Here is a 19343-nt window from a genome sequence, read left to right as displayed (position 1 = left end):
TTTCTTCTGTTCCATGTCATTTTTCACATTTATAATATACGTATATAAATGTAATATACCTGTAATATTTTACTTGATTTTTACCTACAAAACAATGTTTGTAAAATGTGTATGGAACTGTTTATATGTAGCCGAATTGTTAAGTCTAAAGCTCTAGATAGACCAATCGTTTCTGATTAAATGAAAAGGGGATGGAAAAATGTTGTTGGACGCGTATCGGTGCATAACTAATCGAACGCAAGATCGAAATTCAATCGAAATGTTCATTACAATGGTAATTGAAGAATGTCGTGCTCGATGTTAAAGATCAAAGCTGGCATACCGCGAGCGCAGGAGTTTCCCACATGCCAGCGAACGCGTGTGTCAAACGTTTCTTGATTCGGTGAAACGCTGCGTTTCCTCGCCTTTGCCTATTAGCGGCACAATGCAATCAAGATATGTACTTCCATCTCAAAGCCGCGGGTATAAAGCTCGATAATCTAGGATGTGGGAATCTGGTGCCTGTACGGGTCACGTGTACCCTTCCTGTGTTCATGCCATTAACACGAACTACGTTCGTTGTTCTTCGTTTACTTTGATCACGTTGTCCACTGTATGTACTGACCGCTTTGACTGACATAACCAGCCAGTGCAAATATAAATTATTTATTTAAGAATTAGCTACAAGTTACAAGATTATTTTTAAAGAAAAGTAATAGTGAAATGAAAAATAACTTAAATTCATGGACCTAAAATCGTTCGATTTTGTAAGACAGTTTCTACGAGCAAAGATTACTAAATAATTATTTAAAAAATAATTGCGCGCACAACATTTATGTTAAGAGCTGTTTATTAATGTTAGAAATATCTTTTAGTACCGCTCGTTGAAAAACCACTCGTTCAAAAAACTTGTTCTTATGCACTAAGGTATGCCGCTCTTTTATTTATACAGTCGACACTTTAACGAATTTGCTAATAAAAATTCGAAGGGCGACGCTTCAAAGATAGAGAGTATGTTCGCATAAACGATCTTCTGTACAATCGTTTTTTTCCTATCTACTTCGAGTTACGTGTTCTCCGAAGCATTGAAACAGTCGCGAGAGGACAGCAATGTGGTTATCGAATCGTTTCTCGCTGGTAGACTACGTGGGGAGTCATCTTGTAGGGTTACAACTCCCACATGTCGCGACGTGTACGAGGGTGGAGAGATCGCTTCGAGAAAGTTCATTACTGGGAACGCCACCGTACGAATGTTTGGAAGGGGACTAAGAGATCCGAGTGGTGGGTGGCAGGCTTAGTAGATTAATTGCCGCGATGCGTCTTCGGGGTTCCTTATATGTCAATCACCATCGATCGTGAAAGCCAAGACTCGAGTGGAACACAAACTCGCCGAAAATTTTCACTCTTAACATCGCTTTTAAAGCTCCGATCCAACTGCAAGATTAATTTGACAAAACTTTTTAATCCCTATCATGATACTGATCTTAAAGCAAGTTAAAAGACACCGCGTGAATCCAGGATAGATTTTTATCTCTAATCTTTTTGGAAATAAGAAGTTAGTTACTTTTAGTTGCAGAATAATTTCCTTCAAGATTCCAACATTTGGGTCGTTTACAGCAAACGTGGTATAATCAATATTTTTCTAGGGTGAAAATTTTTCTTCGCGTGAATAAAACATTGACCATTATTGTTTACAACAATCTAGTCAAAGGGGTAAATTAGCAGACAAACATAAACAAGGAGAAATAAATAAGTTAATAAGACTATTATCGTTTTAGCTGATAAGACTATTATCGTTTCAGCTAATAAGACTATTATCGTTTTAGCTAATAAGATTATTATCGTTTCAGTTAATAAGACTATTATCGTTTTAATCGTTTGCGTATCGTTCCGCCGATGTACGGGTGGTTATTATCGAATATTTTCAACGCTGGCGGGTGACCAACTGAACCTTATCGATTCTTCGTAACCCTTGGAGTTAATAAGTCAAGCGAACATCATACTGTAACGTGTTGCAACGGTGTCCCGTGTCCTTTCCCTTTCGTTCTTTAATTTTTAGCGTACAACCCTTTCGTCAGAAATATAATTAAATTACAAATGTAACAAATAAATATGGTAAATAATTTTATTTACACACATTTCCAACATATCTTTGAAGGTACTCCTTTTGAACACCTTTTTTCCATAGACCTTAATGAAATATGTTAAGCAACGATTATTTAAAAAATAGTCGCACGTCTGAGACCCCAAAAATTTCAGAATATAATTTGAACATTCTAGAACATTGTTGCTTTTGTTAGAACTCGATATCTCGCTGTCGAGAACGTTGAATTAATTGTTAATTTAATTCGTCTCGTGACAACGTCGCGTTTTCGAAATAATTTGGGACATTTTGATTCCGTGCGACGACGGGGATTAAATTGAAATTAATGATCGAAAAGTAGATACAACAATCACAATGTTTATACTCTAGGTCGAAAACGAAAAATGTAACTCTTGGATTTTAAATAAGACAGCTTTTCGTATTTTATATAAAATTATTAGTCCGTTCTATATTCTGCATTATATCCATTCACGTAATAAATCTAAAAATCTTCAAATTTTCCAAAACTTCCAAACATATCGTATCATCGTCCAGTTTGCAAAAGATATTTACGTGTCGTTCCATTTGCATCCGCGTACACGACCTCGACAACGTTTGCTCCCTTTTTACGAACACCGTTTTAATGAAATCGATACATTTTCACCAACAGCAGTATGATTCTCACTGCGAGCATGATTGCGAAGAACTGTACAGCGCGCGGCGTTTCTCTTCCGGGTACGTTTTACTCCGCGAGTCAAGTCCTATGTGTTTATTGATTTTTGTGACCGATGTGTCTTGCATGTTTTTGTTGTTTAGCTCCGGTTTGCCCGTCGCAGGTGTATGTATACCCGTACGTCGTTCCGTTCCGTATTGCTTATGGAAATAATGCCCGGGCCGTGTTATAGCACGGCGTCATCTTGATTATTCCGCTGACGCAGTATATTTCATGCGCATTGTTACATACGATGGTTGCCCGGGCCGTGTGTGTTAATATCATCGTGTATTTCTATTGACGACGATAATATTTCCTGGCACGTACCTGATGCATTACATTTGCAATTTGATTACGGCTTTGGGGGGTAATCGGTTCGTGCCAATATTTGGCAGCCTGTTTGCGCGCTCTGCTATTGTTCCTGGCATTACTTGCCCCCCCCCGATAACGTTGTTACTATTCCTATTATTTCATTCGAACTTACCACCAAATGCGGAGCATCGTTTCGAACAAATGTTTGCTCAAAATAATCGTTCGAATGAATTCTTGAACACGTTGTTCGAATAACAATTATTCATTAGCCGTGAAAAATTCTTATATCTGTTTATTCGAATAACTCTTCGTTTTCTATTCGTATAGATTGGTCGAATCATGTTTTATTCAAATAAATTATTCGAACAATGAATGTCCTATTCCAATAAATTATTCGAGTCGAAATTATCGAATTATTCCAATAAATTATTCGAATCGAAATTGTCAATGCCAATAAATTATTCGAATTAAAATTTGCAAATTAGTCGAATAATAATGTTAATTGTAACTGTTTATTTTTAATTATTAGCAGTTTTAATTATCAAGGTTTCATATTGGACCGCTTCATATCGTTTATGCATAAATATAAAAGGTGTAAATTTACAAAATTGTTAACAATAACGCTATTGGTACGAGCGACAAGAAGAATCAGTTTCATATTTACAAAACACACTTTCTCGCATGAAATGAAAATATAATAAACCATCAAAGTGATTTCCGATTTATAGTTGAAACGGCTTCGTGTGCGAAGGGTTAAGCGTCGTTCCATCGTGAAACGCGTCTCGTTTGTATTAGCGTAACTTCTCGCACGTTTCATCCATCCCGGCTACAAAAGGCAACGGTTATATTCAGCTGTTTCCCTGTATACGCGCGCGCAACGTTACCGGCATTAATGCGGAAGATATCGAAGTCGATCTTGTCCTGGAAAATGTTCGACGGTGTGTTGCCGGCGTGCGCTCTGTATCAGGAACGCGACGAGTCGGCCGATCGAAGTTAACGGGACGAGAAACATCGGCGCGAACACAACAGGTCCAATATGTGTTTCGCGAAACTTCCCTCGTTGTTTCTAGTTTCCCTTGATCCGATTCGTTGAATTTTCTTGTAGCCGTGTGTGCTCCTCGTCGACGTTCTTGCTCGTTTCAGTTCGCTCGGTAACGTTTCAATTGAATGGTCGGCAGAGGGAGGAGGGGCGAGGGGGGTGAAACAGGAAAGGTAAGGCCGGGGAGAACGGAATTGGTTTCAGATTCTTCTCTTCTTTTTTTCTTCTTCGCGAGCCAACGAAAGTCACCCTCTCTCCCGTTGCGGAGGGAGACGCGTTAATATCAAAGGTAAAAGGTAGGCAGGCAGGCAGCTGCGCCGGCGCCCGCATTATTTAACGCGAAATTATTATATCACGCCGGCCGACCTTTTCACTTTTTCTGCCCGTGCGTTTTTAATATCGTCCCTCGTGGCAAAACAATCGGCTCCTTTGCGGCCGTAATTTTGAGTAATCGTTTCTGCTCGAATAGTAATCGACCATTTAGTATATTCGGAATAGTTCGCTGCGCGCGCAAACCTCGAAGCAACGATTTCGACATTTTTTAACCAGCAATTAATTTGCTTTGTTATTATTATTATCATCATCCTGATAATTATCACTTTTAACGAACCGATTCGGCGTTGTTAATGCTTCCTCCTTCAATTACATCTGCCTGTTTATAAAGCTTCGTCGTTATTAATTTATTAAACGCGAGCGGAAAACGTTTCAAGCCCACGTTGGTTTTAAAGGTTAAAAGATCAATGTTTGTGCCAGTTAAATACTCGATAGTACCCGCGGCAAAGGGTTCAAATTTATCGTTTTCAGATCGAGAGGTCCAATCAAGGACGATATTTTATGATTACGCGCGAGGGAGATTCTTTATGTACCATGACAGCTAGTAATGAGATTATTATAGTATATAAACGTATGCATTTCTACAGATTGTTTCCTTTAAATATGGTTTTAACCCTTTGCACTCAAGTGGTGACTCTGAAGCACCGTTAAAATTGTTCTATCACATATCGAAACAATGTTTATAGTAACAAAATCTGGATTTAAAAAATTCTTAAAAGCAAAACTGCTGGTATAAATCACAGAAGTCAATGTCATATGCAACAAAAGCACTTTGTCACATCAAATGGCAATAGTATAAGCCAAACGAATTACTTTAGATTTACAATTAAAATTAGTAATGGTAAAAATTTTGCACTCGAGTGCAAAGGGTTAAAATGCCATGTAATATTTGGCTAACTGTGTCACACGGCCCGAAAGTCTTTTAGTTCGCATTTACTACGTTATTACCGTGAAATACTCGGCCTAATTAAGTGATACATTCGAAATTGAGTTTCTATACGGTTCGTGTAAAGTAAAAGGCAATGAAGTGGCCACTTGACGATAATGCGATTAACCCATGAACATATTAACAAGTTAAAACGAAATAACTACTTTCACGTTCAGAGACCGGTGTTGTCGGAAGATGATGATCCAGTTTGAAACTAGCGCACAATAGTTCCAACTCAGCATCTTTCAGTTTAGACGTACTTATCTATTTCTGTCGTTACTAGGATCAGGCCTCTAACGCATCCTAATCTCTTTAATGCGTTCTGCACAGAAATTACAGCAGTATTTCTTATTTAGTATTTCTGTATTTATTATTATCATAATTAGTTCATATATATATATAATAATAATAATAACAACAGCAATCAATAATAATAATAATAATAATAATATTTACGTAATAATAATTCTTATCTGCTAAATTTCTATTTTTATGCAATATGTTATGAGGGAAAACTTTGCTCTGTTGATTAAAAGACAACGTAGACAAGTCATTAACTTTCCCTACCGTAAACATTTCTTGTTACTTATTACTATTATTAGTTTATTTACGTAACAATTGTTACTCCGTAAATTTCTATTTTTATACGTTATTTTATAAAAAGGAAGATAAGGGAAGACTTTACTCCATTGAGTAAGGTATCAGTCGCCAACTTTCCTCGATATAAACATTTTCTGGTCGTTTATTAATTGCACTCGAGCGGCGACTCTGAGGCACCGCTAAAATTGTTACAGCACCTTCCAAAATCATTTTTAAATTATCAAAAAATTAAATTTCAAAAATTATTAAAATTATAACTGTTGTTGTACGAGTTACAAGATTCAATTTCGATTGAACATAACCTCTTTACCTTATAAAATGGAACTGCTGTATGTTAGAAAAATTCTTTTAGAATTACAGTTAAAACGGCTTCGAGCGCGCAAAGGGTTAAATTCAATCACAAGTTTAACTAGATATCATTAGCGTTCGGCTGCTCTTAAATCCGCGTGTTCGTTCACAATTAATAAGACCATTGTAATTTGGACCACGGAGTTGCTAATCCCGCCTTTATTCCAATGAATCGACCATCCTCGAATGCGATTCCTTGGAAGATATCGAGTAATATCCAATAAACCAAAGACCTGGCGAGTGCAGCTTTAGATAGTGTATCGATCGTGCTCCTCGACCACGTTTCACCCTTAGAGCTACAAAGTTAAAGCGTACGAAAGTAGCCGTCCGTTTTCTTATCCAGCCGGGGAAAAAAAAGTGTCAAGCCTGAAATACGATGGACGAACTCGACCACTAATTACCGCGATTACGTTTCAATTAGAATTTTATTCAATCATCGAAATCAAATGCAAAATTTCATTTCGTTAGATTGAAAAATGGATTATAATTATAATTTATACTCTCAATAAGAATACGTAATTATATTTTTGCAGTAAGATTGACATTTGATTTCCATTTAAAAATGCAGGAGTTATATAACCAGATTGCAGATGTTTTTGCCTTTAGCAGAATTTAAATTACGTCTATAAATAATAAAATGCAAGTTCAAGTACAATTGAATTTAACTTTTCATCGTGTTTTATCAGTTGTCATCGTTGTTTCTTAAAGTTCCTTTTTCTTTCGATTACGATAGTGGTAACCTGACATAACCTAATCATTACAATTGTAGAGATTTATTTTAGGGCAAACGCTATTAGAGGAGTGTTCGTTTGAATAACAATTCGCGTTTCAAATGCGGTTGTACTCAACGCTAGGATAAATATTTCTTGAAATTATTACGTTGAAGTCGAACGGTTCCGAAGCTACCCAATAATTTTTCAACTTTTACTGCCCGTGGGGTGGTTGCGCGACGTGAAATCGAGAACTTTTGCCATTTTGATCAAATTTGTGATTTATGATCGCGCAGGTAGTTCCACGAAGTTGGAAATGAATCGCGTCTTCGTCGACGGGGAGTCGATAAAATTATGGCTCTGCTTTTGAAAGAACGTAGAAGCACTTTATCACGGTAATTAAAACGAACTATGATAAATATCGAACGAGGAGATTTTCTATTACAGTCAGCTACGAAAATATTCGGACACTTTTTAATAAGAAACATAGTAAATATTCGATAAAACGACTAAAATGTTTTAGAGTCCAGTTTACTAAACAATCACCAAATTGTTGCAGAAATTACAATTGATCGAAATTGTAAAATTTGCAACTGCGAAAGAAAATAATAAAAACAGTGCATTTTATAGAATTTGGTAATTTGTATGTACGCTGAAAGTTTCATTGAAATTCCTTAACGTTGTTACAATCTTTAAACAATTCCAAAATTGCAAAAATATACAGAGGGTTTCGTAACAAGTGTCTCGATAATTTCAACTCGGTAGTTCTCGCGTAAATCTGCGAACTGGGGCTCGATCTCCTCCAAATAAGGTCACCTTTTTACCAGAAGAGCACCGATAAGTCGCAGTCAATACGAAACCCTCGGAGAATATTCGTGATTTTTCCAGCCGAGCGCGAATGATTAATTTGTTTCGCGTACGGGGGGGAATCGTCTCGTTTCTCTTTATCCGAATCTCGTTTCCGGATTTGATACGGCAATACGGAGGGCGAAAGAACCAAGATTGAAGTTAGAGCGCGGTTGATCGCGGTTCGCGTAACGTTTTCGTTCAACTCGCTCTCGGGCCTGAGAGAATTGGATCGAGCCCGGAGTTGCAGATCGCCGAACACGGAAGGACATCGCGAGGATTAACAGGATTGAACCGAACGCGGTTACCGCAGTTTGTCAGCCATAATTCATCGAACGCGATTGCAGCGTTCCGAGTTCAAGTTGCGAAATTGAATAAACGAGATGTCGTTCGGGGAAGTTCGGTGTCGCGAGCATGAACCGTATCCGCGGCCGTTTGAACTTGAATCTGATTCCGGTCGCCGCGATTCGGATTAACATTCTCGTCCGTTGATAGAGAAGTTGAAATTCGGTCGCAGTGTGCCACGGGAAACCGTGCAATGCAAATTCAGCCTCTAACGATCGGATTCGCGTCACCGTTTAATTTCAATAATCAAATTCGCATTACGGACACAGAGCCGGGATTGGGCGAGGCGCCCCCGCGTTCTCGTGTCATAAGCGCGCAACAATGGTAATAACGAGCAGCCAAGCGAACCTATTTTCTTCGGCGCTGGACCATCGGACGCGCGTGTACATAGTTCGGTTACACGGCGAATATACCCTTCTGCGCCGCGAACGCTTAAATTACACGGGAAGTTCTCTTCAAATTATCATTATGCATTATGCGCGACACTTGCCCGTTTACGCTAATTTATATCCCGCGATCCGCTCTGCAATAATGCAAGTTCGAGGACGCTTATAACTCGCAATTCCCGGCCGTGTTCCTACGGTCGTACCAACCGGAGAATACCATCTGTTCCGAACAGCGCGACACACTTCTTAATGTATTGTTTTACTAATGACAGGCGCCGCCTCCGCTGTATAATTGTTTCCGAATAGAACTTCCAAACGAACTTAACGGATTTAGATTTAACTTAGCGCCTCGCGAAGGTCACGTTTAAACTCGATCAGAATTTCGTGAAATATACTAAAACACCAGGCCCGTGGAATCCAGTTTGATTTTCAATTTGCCCGTTGAATCGTCGAATTGAATTTTACGTCGCGACTCGTGCACGGGCTTTAGTTGCTAATTCGATTTTATAACAGCGCTCGCACTTGTTTAGAACGTTTTACGAACGTTCCCCCGTGACGTTAAAGTGGTTTAAGGCATTCGACGAACAATTAACTCGATGTACGGGGTGTCTCATTTTGAAACTATCGACGTGATCGTTTTCTGAACTGTTTTCTAAAGATGATTTTTGGTCTTTTAATAATTATAATCATGTAATAGGAATCAGCAAAATTATTATATCATGTTCCAAGATAAATTTTATTTTATTAACATTTCATTTAAACAGTTATCGAAAGTGTAATGTGTTCAAATAACAGAACCACGTTCTAAGAAGCTTTCAATAATCTTGAATTTAACCCTTTGCACTCGAATGGCGACTCTCAGGCACCATTAAAATTATTCTATTACTTTGCAAATAATTTTTACAACAATAAAGTTTAGACTTAAAAAATTGTTGAGCAGCGAAACTGTTGCTACGAGTCGCAAGAATTAATTTCGTACTTACAACAATGCACTTTGTTGCATATTATAGAAATACTACGAGCCAGGATAATTATTTCACATTTGCAGTCAAAACGGCTTCGAGCGCAAAGGGTTAAAAGAAGCAAAGTTGAGGAATCGAGTGGCTCGTCATATCGTAAGATGGATCGTATTCAGAGCGTGTGTCGCGGAAAGAAGGGAACAATGTCAATTTCTGTCCACGGTATCGGACGAAAGAATTTGTACTCCGTCAGCATCGTATATCAAGCGGTCGGGAACTTTTTGCCGATGGAGGAGAAGTTACCGAAAGTAGATTTGTATTGATTGCTACGACGTATTTGCGGTATAAATTCGCCGGAATGCTCAGAAATTCCTGTCTGCTAATTTTGTTCGCTCTGAGCCCTTTGTGTCGCGGGTAAGAATTCCAATTTCACTGAAAATGTTCATTTAACTTGGACAGTTTGCCCGCGGATGTTGCAAAAGTGTAAAAGCTTCTTCCGGCTCGTTTCTACGTCGAATAATTGAAATTCGAATTGGGGCATGAATGCCCTTCGAACTCTCGTAAAATGAAATAATTGTAAACAATTTGTAAACTTCTCGGAGAAAAAAGTAGTTGCCGAGGAAAATTGTATATGTCGTATAAATTACGTTGGTTGTGTCGTTTCCGTATTCGGTATTATTTAATTAATAATTATTTCCGAATTCACCGTATTCGGTTTCGTTAATTTCAAGCTTTATGTAAATTCATAACGAAGTGGCGCTGAATTTGTCACGTTTCCATGCAATTTTAGAAGCGTTAAACTTTATTACAATTTAATCGTGCCCATCGAAATAAGAAATTACAAACTACTGTCAAGCGTGGGTAGAAAATATGCGAGCGGACACGCATAAAAATGTAATAAAAGTTGTCGAATACAATCTTTTCTATCCGAGACTGTGTTTAATAATATCAACATTAACATTCAATTTTCTCGAAAACTATTCTCGTGTGGAACATTTCACTTTACATTTTCTATTTAGTTTTGCACGAGATTCGCCTCGCGACTGCTTCTACCATATATTTAAATGCACTTTGCATTTTCTACCGTAGAATACACTTACACTACAATTCAAAGACTTGCATGGAAACGATGCTTCAACAACGATTACCTCATACATGCATCCGTTGCTGATTTCCTACGCGGTTTCTTTTTCCGCTGAATATGCAAGGAAATATTTGCTGCAAGCGTAATTGGCTAGATATAATAAACATTGGATTCTCAATACATATATAAAGGCCAGTAGTCACTGCTATCTGAAATAGTTGCAACGGTTGCTCTTTCGACAGAGCAATTTTGTTATTGGATCAAACATGAAGCTTTTCCTCGTTCTCGGTGTCTTCGTTGCGATCGCTTACGTGTCCGTAGAAGGTGCTCCAACAGAACTCGACGACATGGCTACTGAAATGGGTAGGTAGCGAACATCTTTCATATAATAATAACATCGTTTTCGTGAACGTCGAAAACCTAACCGAGGAGAGCTAACGTTACCAGACACGATGTAAAATTCGATATAAAATCTTTACGATGTAAAAAATGAACGAAAGTTTCAAGAAAATTCGAAAAATTTCAAATGTCATTAGAAGATTCAGTGTACCATCCATCCGTATGCATGGGCTATACAACAGATTACTTCGAAGATAAAATTGCATGCTGGACATTGGATACGGCACTGTTAGTTGAATTAAATAAGCGTTGCACTATCAGCTGAATACGATTAATAAAACTGAATACGACGTAACTAAATCTTCGATTCTGTTTCAAAATATAAGAAAAATTCTTTTTAAAAATACAAGAAAAATTCTTTTTAAAGATACAAGAAAAATTCTTTTTAAAAACACAAGACAGTTGTTTAAGCACCGTTAGTAATTGCAGAATTCTTTTCAGAAACTTCCGGCGTGGGGGACGAACACGTTCGAGTAACACGCAGGGCTAGGTGCGACGGAAATTGGTTTGTTCGAACGGTTAGTTTCGATGATTTCGGTTGCAATGTCGACTGCGTCGGCGAGAGAGACAAGCCAAACGGTATGAGATGGTACGGTGGCAAATGCCAGGATCGCAGATGCGTTTGTTACAATTTGTAATAACTGAAAAGAAGAGTGCGATGAAAAGGAAACGTTGCCTTTGCGTACGATAGTAGACATATTTTTACGAGCACAGACATTTTCCACCTTCCATTGTAATTTACATCTCAATAAAAGAAGATAAGATATTTTTAAACCATACAATTCTTTATGCGTACCCTTGTCATCTATCCACGAATCCAAAATCGTGATCTCAATTTACGAACAAGACTAATCTCAAATTTTTAATACTTCCACGATTCCATAAAACCTTAAGTAACATTCAAATTTTCTAAATAACTATTTTAAAATTGCACCGCGAAAAGTGAATCCATTTGAAATGTTACATCGTTTAGTTTACTAAACAATGAGTACAAATATTTCTACGAAACTTGCAATTGGTTAGACATAATTAAAGATAAAGAAAATGGCGAAAATTGCAAGTGACATCGAGTCTTTTTTATTATTCAAGTATGTCTTCGTTAATTTTCCCAGTGACTTTTTCCTTCCGCTGATTATGCAAGGGGATGCCGTGGCAAGGAAGTAGCTGGCATTAAAAACTAGTAGATTTCAGATACGTGTACGAAGGCCTGTCGTCGCTTTTCAATTTAATAGGTACAGCAGTTCTAGGTCAGGTATAAAGTTCAACCAGCGATGCTATTCGATCAAACGTGAAACTTTTCGGTCGCACTTTGTATCTTCATTGGAATCGTCTGTAGAAGCAACTCCGGCAGAGAGAACTCCGTGCAAACAACAATAAGTAAGTAACAAAAACTACGGTAAATCAATGGCACGTTTCATTCTCTTCTTCGTCGATGAATGTTTCAAACTGCATATATTTTTGCCAACATCTTTCAACTTCGCCATTAAAACGAAGGGAAACCGTACACGTCGGATGTGTTCGACACACGCGCGCGAATTTTTACAGAAAATTCCATCAACTTCAGAGTCCATTAGAAGAATTCCATTAGTAGCTCGCGCAGCTACTTTCGAGGTAAATGCGCGTGTTTGATGTATCACGGCGACCGAGCGTAGAACTGTTGCATTATCCGAAGACAGGCGGGTGAATTCGATATAATCAAATCGAAACTCTTTTCATGGTTACGATGCAGTTATGTAAGTGTGACAGTGACTGCGGAATTCTTTTCGGAGCGTATTCTGAAACACGAAGCTGGATATGGCGACGTGGAAGCACCTTCCACGGTTGGAGATGAATATGTTCGAGCTCGAAGGCGGGAAGAGTTGCGGAGGAAATTGGTTTTCTCGAACGCTAGGTTTCGATAATTTCAATTGCTATGCCGATTGCGTTACGAGGGGACCAAATCGGGATGGCAGATGCGTGAATGGACAATGTTTCTTCGAAAAACTTTTCACGATATTATCATGAATTTCTGCTTTTCCATTGAACATTTTATGTGCACACATATGTATGGTTATAATTACCGCCATACCGAAGAAAATTGTGTAAACAATGTTACAAATTTATTTGAATATTATTTAGTACAACGTTTGCAGTTATTAATTGATTTTACTCGAATATTTTTATATCTTTATTCTTGTTCATTTCTTTGTCAAGATCCTTCGTTAATTTATAGATTGTAAATTTTGCGAATTTCCGAACGAACAAAAAACGATATTTGAAATATCAGCGCAGTTTGCGTTAACAAAAGTAATATCACAGAAATTGAAGCTCTTACAAAAATGTGCTTCAGACCATATTATCCTCTTCTTTACGCGGAATTAGGTTCTGGAATAAAAAGTATACTATCATATTTCAAAACAATATACGTTCGACCTTCATATGTCCACTGTGACTTCACCCATCGTGAAACTATTGTCAGCATATTGCGTCCCTTGATATAACAATATAAAATATATACAACCATGATAAAAACGTATAAACAAGTTTAACGACGTTAATAATTTCAATGTTCGCAACATTTAATATCGATATATATTGTTTTCAAATGTAATAAAAATTACTGAAAATAAAAGAAGAATAAATGAGGTGTTATTCTATTTACAATTTGGAATCAGTATCGGCATTACAACAATGCACTTTGAGCGATCAACGTAGATAATGAAGATATTAAGCTTTTTGTTCAAAAAACCACGCATGCTACGACCATAACGTAGATAAAATGCACTTCCGGTGTGCATTAGCATGGAAAAAAGAAATCTGGGACGCGTATTTTTTCAGTCTTTTAATTTAAATGCATACTTGCACGGAAACGATATTCAGATTAGCGCTGCATCGCGTCTTTTATCAGTTGTTTTTTAAGCGGGTTTCCCTGCCGCCGTGAACGCGAGGAAATTCTGCGGCAAGGATGTGGTTGTTAATGCATAATATTACTCGGAAAATTTGTATAAAACGGTCAGTCGCCAATGTTTCTTTTGAACAAGCACTGCCGTTGCTCTTAGGTCAGTTCCAAACGTTTCATAAGCGACCCCGCCATTCGATCAAACATGAAACTTTTCCTCGCTCTTTTCATCTTTGTCGCCGTCGCCAACGTGTCCGTAGAAGGTGCTCCATCAGACTACTTCTCTGGCATATCCACTGTGCTAAGTAAGTAATAAAGTTATATTGCCGCATCAACGAGACACTTTATTCACAGAGCAATAACAACGATTTTATGACCGGCAACAATTAGTAGAAACAATACACGGTTAGCGTGAAAACCTTGTTAGACCTTTTAAAACGCAACAGCTTCTTTAGAATTGTTACAAACGATTTGAATTTTCTTGGTATATTAAACAAACCATTAGACATCGCGTGAAAGAAATATTTGCAGAATTTGTAATCGTGTATAATGAAAGGAATAATCAAAAGAATCACGATTATATGCTGAAACATATCATCCGTTCTTTTCGCAGAAGACTTCTCGTCTTCAAACTTTTCACGACCGAAGATTTCAAACTGCAGCGCAAATACTTTTGTCGATCTTCTCCAACTTCTCGATTAAACCGAGGGGGTGGGGGGAAACGGTTAGGACAGAAGCGTTTGTTTTTCTCGAGCGAAAACTTTCGCGAAAATTCCAAAAATTTCAAATCCAATTAGAGCGCGCGAAGAGTGGCGCAATCAAAGACACAATTAGATGGGAACTTTTTTTTGAAAGAGAGCAGGATAGTTGTGATTAACTGTGATAATAACTGTAGAATTCTTTTTAGAGCATGTTATGAAGCGCGAGGCTGGATATGACGACATGGCAACACTTCCCGGTGTTGGGGACGAACATGTTCGAGTAGCACGCAGGGCTAGGTGCGATGCGAATTGGTTTATTCGATTGATAAGTTCCGACGAGTTCGGTTGCGGTGTCGACTGCGTCGGCGAGAGATACAAGCCGTCTCGTATCAGATGGAGGGGCGGTAAATGCCAGGATCGCAAATGTGTTTGCTACTAAGCGTGCTTCATCGAAAACAGTCCGCGGGGTGTTATTATCGCGAACATTTCTTTTTTCCATTCGACGTTCTATGCTTGCCGGTCACATCGTCGATATTTGTTTCTCGATCAATGAACACAGCGTGTAACTGATATTATAAATAATCTGCATCCGAAATTGTGATCGTCTTAAATATTTCTCACAACGCAAATCCTCTGTAACCATTATTGTCAATTAGCTTTACTGTGTGTGTCAGTTCAATTAATTTCTTAATTTATACGTTTACAATGTTTTCAACTTCCATGAATTGTTGTACGCGCGAGCTATCTTTGTTCAGTCTGTTACAGTTAAGTTCCTCAACTTGTCGATTGATGTAATATTAAGACGGAAAGAAAGAAATTGGTAAAAATGTATCGTGGTTGTGAATCTTCTGCAGAAATAAATATTTTTTTGCCGCTCCTGACCGATGCTCCGATTTTTAGCATTGTCCGCTAGTTTGTTACTCTTAATCGATTATGTTACAACTGTCTTGTAACTGTTCCTTACGTTTATCCCTGCTGTAACATCGGTTGTAAAATAAACACGAACCTATGAGCGTAAATTGTGATGATTCATTATTTCGGCTATTTTACGTAGTCTGACACTTTATTGGTTCGTCAGAATTATTATTAATCTTTACTAAGGAGGGTGGTGAAAATTGGTTAATTCTGAAACTTGTTTATCCCGGAAGCAATGATGAAGATACGTTATAAATAAAAGTAAACTTAGAATCGTTCGATATTTTGTAAATTGATTTATCGAACAATAATCATTATAAATAGCGAAAAGTAAATTATCATTGGTGAAGCGTGTTATAATCGTATCATATCTTATTGAACACTTTTCATTTATTTTCGTATACTAATTACCAAAAAGTGTCCACGATAGAAATTTTCGTTCCATAAATATTCGAACTTCAGGCAAAACAATAGTCGTGTAAAATAATTCTATAAAACTTCAGTCCGATGAAAATGTCTGCCGTTACTTGATTATTTTAATAAGTTGCGCGTACTATAAAACATTCTGAAATTTTTCCAATGCGATTACAGTTTCGTGTATGATTCTATTATCTCTGTCGCGAATACACAAGCACCGCGAATTAGCAACGACGTTTTAATTATCATTATGTCATACCTATGTATCTGTTTATTTATCTAGCGGTTTCTTTCTTCCGCCGAATGTAAAAGGAAATCCTGCGACAAGGAAGTTGATAATGAAAAAGTGTCACATTTCTAAAATTCGGTATACACTGTCAGTCGTCGATACCATCTTGAATAAGTACAGCAGGTTGCTCTTAGTCAATTCGAAACGACTAACGACAGAAAATTACATTGTTTCATCGAACATGAAACTTTTTATTGTTTTTTGTATCCTCGTTACGATCGCCTATGTGCGCGCAGAAAGAGACGAACGAGAAGTCTCCGGTGACACGTCCGAATGGATACGTGAGTAACAGAACAACATTGATAATCAATGAAAAAATTAATTTGTGCGATAATATTATTATTTTATGACCGTCAATAAAAATTGGCTCGTCCTAGAAATTGAGGCTTACCTTTATATTTCGGTGAATAAAGTCTCTGTGAACGTGACTGAATATCCAAAATTTAATTCTTTATAAAATTCTAGTAACGTTTATGTTTTTTTTCTCTATTGAAACTTTGAAGAAAATTTTTTAAATTTTAAATTATGATTAGAAAATGTACAGTACTGTGAATATATGCAGAAGAAATGTTAATTTTCAAGATAAAATTGCGTTTCATTATATGACGGATATAATTGTATAATAAGAATATAGGATAATTATTTAAAAACGATAGAAACCGAGAAATTCGTTCCAGAGGGTACTCTGACGCATGATGGGAACGACGACATGACAGGAGCTGTCGTTGCCCGGGAAGCACACGGCCGACAACGCAGAAATGTGTGCCAGAGAAATTGGTTTCTGAGAATGCTCTATGGGGATAATTCTGCTTGCAAAGTCAACTGCTTGAATGACAAATCAAACGGCACTACATGGCGCGGTGGTATGTGCCTGAATCGAAGGTGTGTCTGTTACTACTGAGCGTGTCCGTCGAAATACTTCTCCGACATTATCAAAAATTTCAAATGTGTTAGATTGTACTATCGTAAGTTTCGATATTATTATATAATGTTTGAAATGCCAAATATCTTTCGCGATTCATAAAATTAATAAAATCGAAGCAGACACGAGAATGTAACATTGAGCTGAATTTTTACGGCCAAATCCCCGGTCGCTAAAGTATAGTATATTCATTTAAGTATATTCAGGCATGGGATAAACATTAATGTTCTGCCTTTTTTAAGAAATTATACCGATTGAAAAATTCCTCGTCGCAGTAACTGTGAAGGGGTTAAGAATCAAATCGAGTCCCATGAAATTCTCTCGCATCGAACAGAAGCGGTCTTTATTCGTCGAAGGATAACAAGAATCGTAGGAACACGCGTCAACAGAGTTGGCCGTAAAGGTCGTAATACGAAACGTTGGAGGAGCGGAGACGGTGACTCCCATGTATATGCGAGTGGCGAAGGTGGAATAATATTTTTGTATACGAAACTCCGTGTTCCGGTGAATTAATTTGGAATTTTAAGGCGCGCGCTCGCGACGGAATACTACTTTCTCCTCTCTAAATACAGCGATATTAATGTAATATGTATTGTTATCGTTGAATACAGACGAGCTGATGGAATGAAAATATTATCCCTGCGCACGGTAGTGGACGTATGCAACTCTTGGCAATAAGTATTTGGCTAGAAGTAATGGCGACGAATTAATGTTATAAAACAAGGTTGATCTAAGTAATAACAACTTGATTAACATTCCTCATTTGAATTTTCCTTATAATTTCTTAACAAAGCTCTATATGACCTATGTTTACATAACATTTTTCTCTTACTTTCTGCTATAGAATACACTGAGAAAATCTGAACCTTAAAAGCTGGGACACCCTGTATATTCTTGGCAACTTCAAATACGCATAATTCATGTTTTAGTTTATTTTCTCGAAAAGTACAGCGAGCAAAGGAAACGATACTAGGGGAAAAAAGTGTCCAATAACTGAAAAGAATTGTGCTTATTTGTTCTAATTTCTCGAAGAAGTTATTGCGTTTTAAAATACCGCTGAGTATTATCATTACTCGCGTATATGTTTTTATGAAATTGTCCTGCGTAATTACAGCGTGTGTTTGTACTGACATCACATTTTCGTATTATTCTATGGAATGGACAGGAGGATCGCTCGATAGAGTACTCTTCGTCCGAATCCAACTTCTTCGCCTATATTGCGCTTTCAATGCGTAGTCCACGTGTAATCCAAGGACCGACTGAGAATCGACCGAATAAATTTTCATTTTCCCGCTTATTCACCTGTCCGACGGCCGGAGATAACAAAGTTAAATTAAGTGCGCGGGCACGGATGTACTTTCCGCTTTTCCCCGTCCAGCCTACCTTGCCCAGTTAAGATCATCCATGCTGTTGTTATGCTTTTACAATTTTATGTCGCCAGACGCCTGATGATACTTTATTAACCCTTTCCTATATATTTTTCGACGTTCTTGTTGAACATTAGAAATCAAATCCAAGTATAATGAATTTTTATTTAAATGTTCAATAATGATTTCAATAATGTAGTTTTGTTATAATTTTGAATTATAATATATTTGTGATAGAAGTTTGAATTTCAATAGATCTTTTTAGAAAAACGATTAAAATAATTCAAAGAGAAGTAAAATATATTTTCGGTGTCACTGTTATTAAGATCATACACAGTATCTGAAGTATTGTTTCAAAATTAACAAACTATATCGACTCTATAACAAATACTACACGCGATCAGTGTAGGTAATGAAGTTTGCGAGTTTCCTGCTAGAAAAACCACGCGTGTATGCACATGATTTAGGATGATATACGAGGAACCACTCAATTTTTGGGAAAATATTTTTTCTGTGTCCTTACTCGCTTCCGAGTTAGTGCTTTTCGGGGGGGTCGTGGTTTGAAGGGTGGTTATATCCTTCCGCAAATTGACTCGGCGCAGCTAGAAAAACACGTATGCAAAGTCTATACAGTCCCATCCAAATCAGAGTCCGACGGTTCGTGATTTTTATACTTTAAAACTTCTGCAACTTTATTCTACGGTGCACCATCGTTTAAATATTCTATTCGAACGAAACAACGATTTGCATTTCTCCATAAAATTACGCGTCCCGTTTTTAAAGGCGAAAAA

General features: G+C 37.5%; 3 protein-coding genes and 1 long non-coding RNA gene across 6 annotated transcripts in view; 3 read left to right on the top strand and 1 right to left on the bottom strand.

The window, feature by feature from the left end:
• The window catches only part of LOC144475122 (uncharacterized), a 49334-nt gene that overhangs the window by 19385 nt on the left and 10606 nt on the right, over nucleotides 1-19343 (bottom strand). The gene's annotated exons all lie outside the window — the stretch shown is intronic.
• On the top strand, nucleotides 10882-11832 carry LOC144474976 (uncharacterized). Its single transcript, XR_013494802.1, has 2 exons — nucleotides 10882-11027; nucleotides 11505-11832. It is a non-coding gene; the product is annotated as an uncharacterized LOC144474976 (long non-coding RNA).
• On the top strand, nucleotides 14067-16416 carry LOC144475181 (uncharacterized). Its single transcript, XM_078190801.1, has 2 exons — nucleotides 14067-14246; nucleotides 14849-16416. Exons 1-2 carry the CDS (start codon nucleotides 14147-14149, stop codon nucleotides 15079-15081), a joined length of 333 nt encoding a protein of 110 aa, XP_078046927.1. The 5' UTR covers nucleotides 14067-14146; the 3' UTR covers nucleotides 15082-16416.
• LOC144475179 (uncharacterized) lies at nucleotides 16313-18279 on the top strand. 2 transcript variants are annotated; one of them, XM_078190799.1, is made up of 3 exons: nucleotides 16313-16544; nucleotides 16941-17145; nucleotides 17797-18279. In XM_078190799.1, exons 1-3 carry the CDS (start codon nucleotides 16313-16315, stop codon nucleotides 17861-17863), a joined length of 504 nt encoding a protein of 167 aa, XP_078046925.1. In that variant the 3' UTR covers nucleotides 17864-18279. The 2 variants fall into 2 exon arrangements, with proteins under 2 accessions (XP_078046925.1, XP_078046926.1); XM_078190800.1 differs by having other exon boundaries at nucleotides 17428-17882.

Source organism: Augochlora pura, chromosome 9 (genome assembly GCF_028453695.1).
Source record: "Augochlora pura isolate Apur16 chromosome 9, APUR_v2.2.1, whole genome shotgun sequence".
Classification (NCBI taxonomy): Eukaryota; Metazoa; Arthropoda; class Insecta; order Hymenoptera; family Halictidae; genus Augochlora; species Augochlora pura.
This window is presented reverse-complemented; position numbering and strand designations above follow the sequence as displayed.

Bases quoted from the DNA above. Each gene is read 5' to 3' on its own strand.
- LOC144475179 (XM_078190799.1), top strand. From the start codon at position 16,313: ATGAAAAAGTGTCACATTTCTAAAATTCGGTATACACTGTCAGTCGTC. The intron at 16,545-16,940 runs GTGAGTAACAGA...AATTCGTTCCAG, and splicing joins TGACACGTCCGAATGGATAC to AGGGTACTCTGACGCATGAT. The intron at 17,146-17,796 runs GTGTGTCTGTTA...CGTTGAATACAG, and splicing joins GGTATGTGCCTGAATCGAAG to ACGAGCTGATGGAATGAAAA.
- LOC144475181 (XM_078190801.1), top strand. From the start codon at position 14,147: ATGAAACTTTTCCTCGCTCTTTTCATCTTTGTCGCCGTCGCCAACGTG. The intron at 14,247-14,848 runs GTAAGTAATAAA...AATTCTTTTTAG, and splicing joins TGGCATATCCACTGTGCTAA to AGCATGTTATGAAGCGCGAG.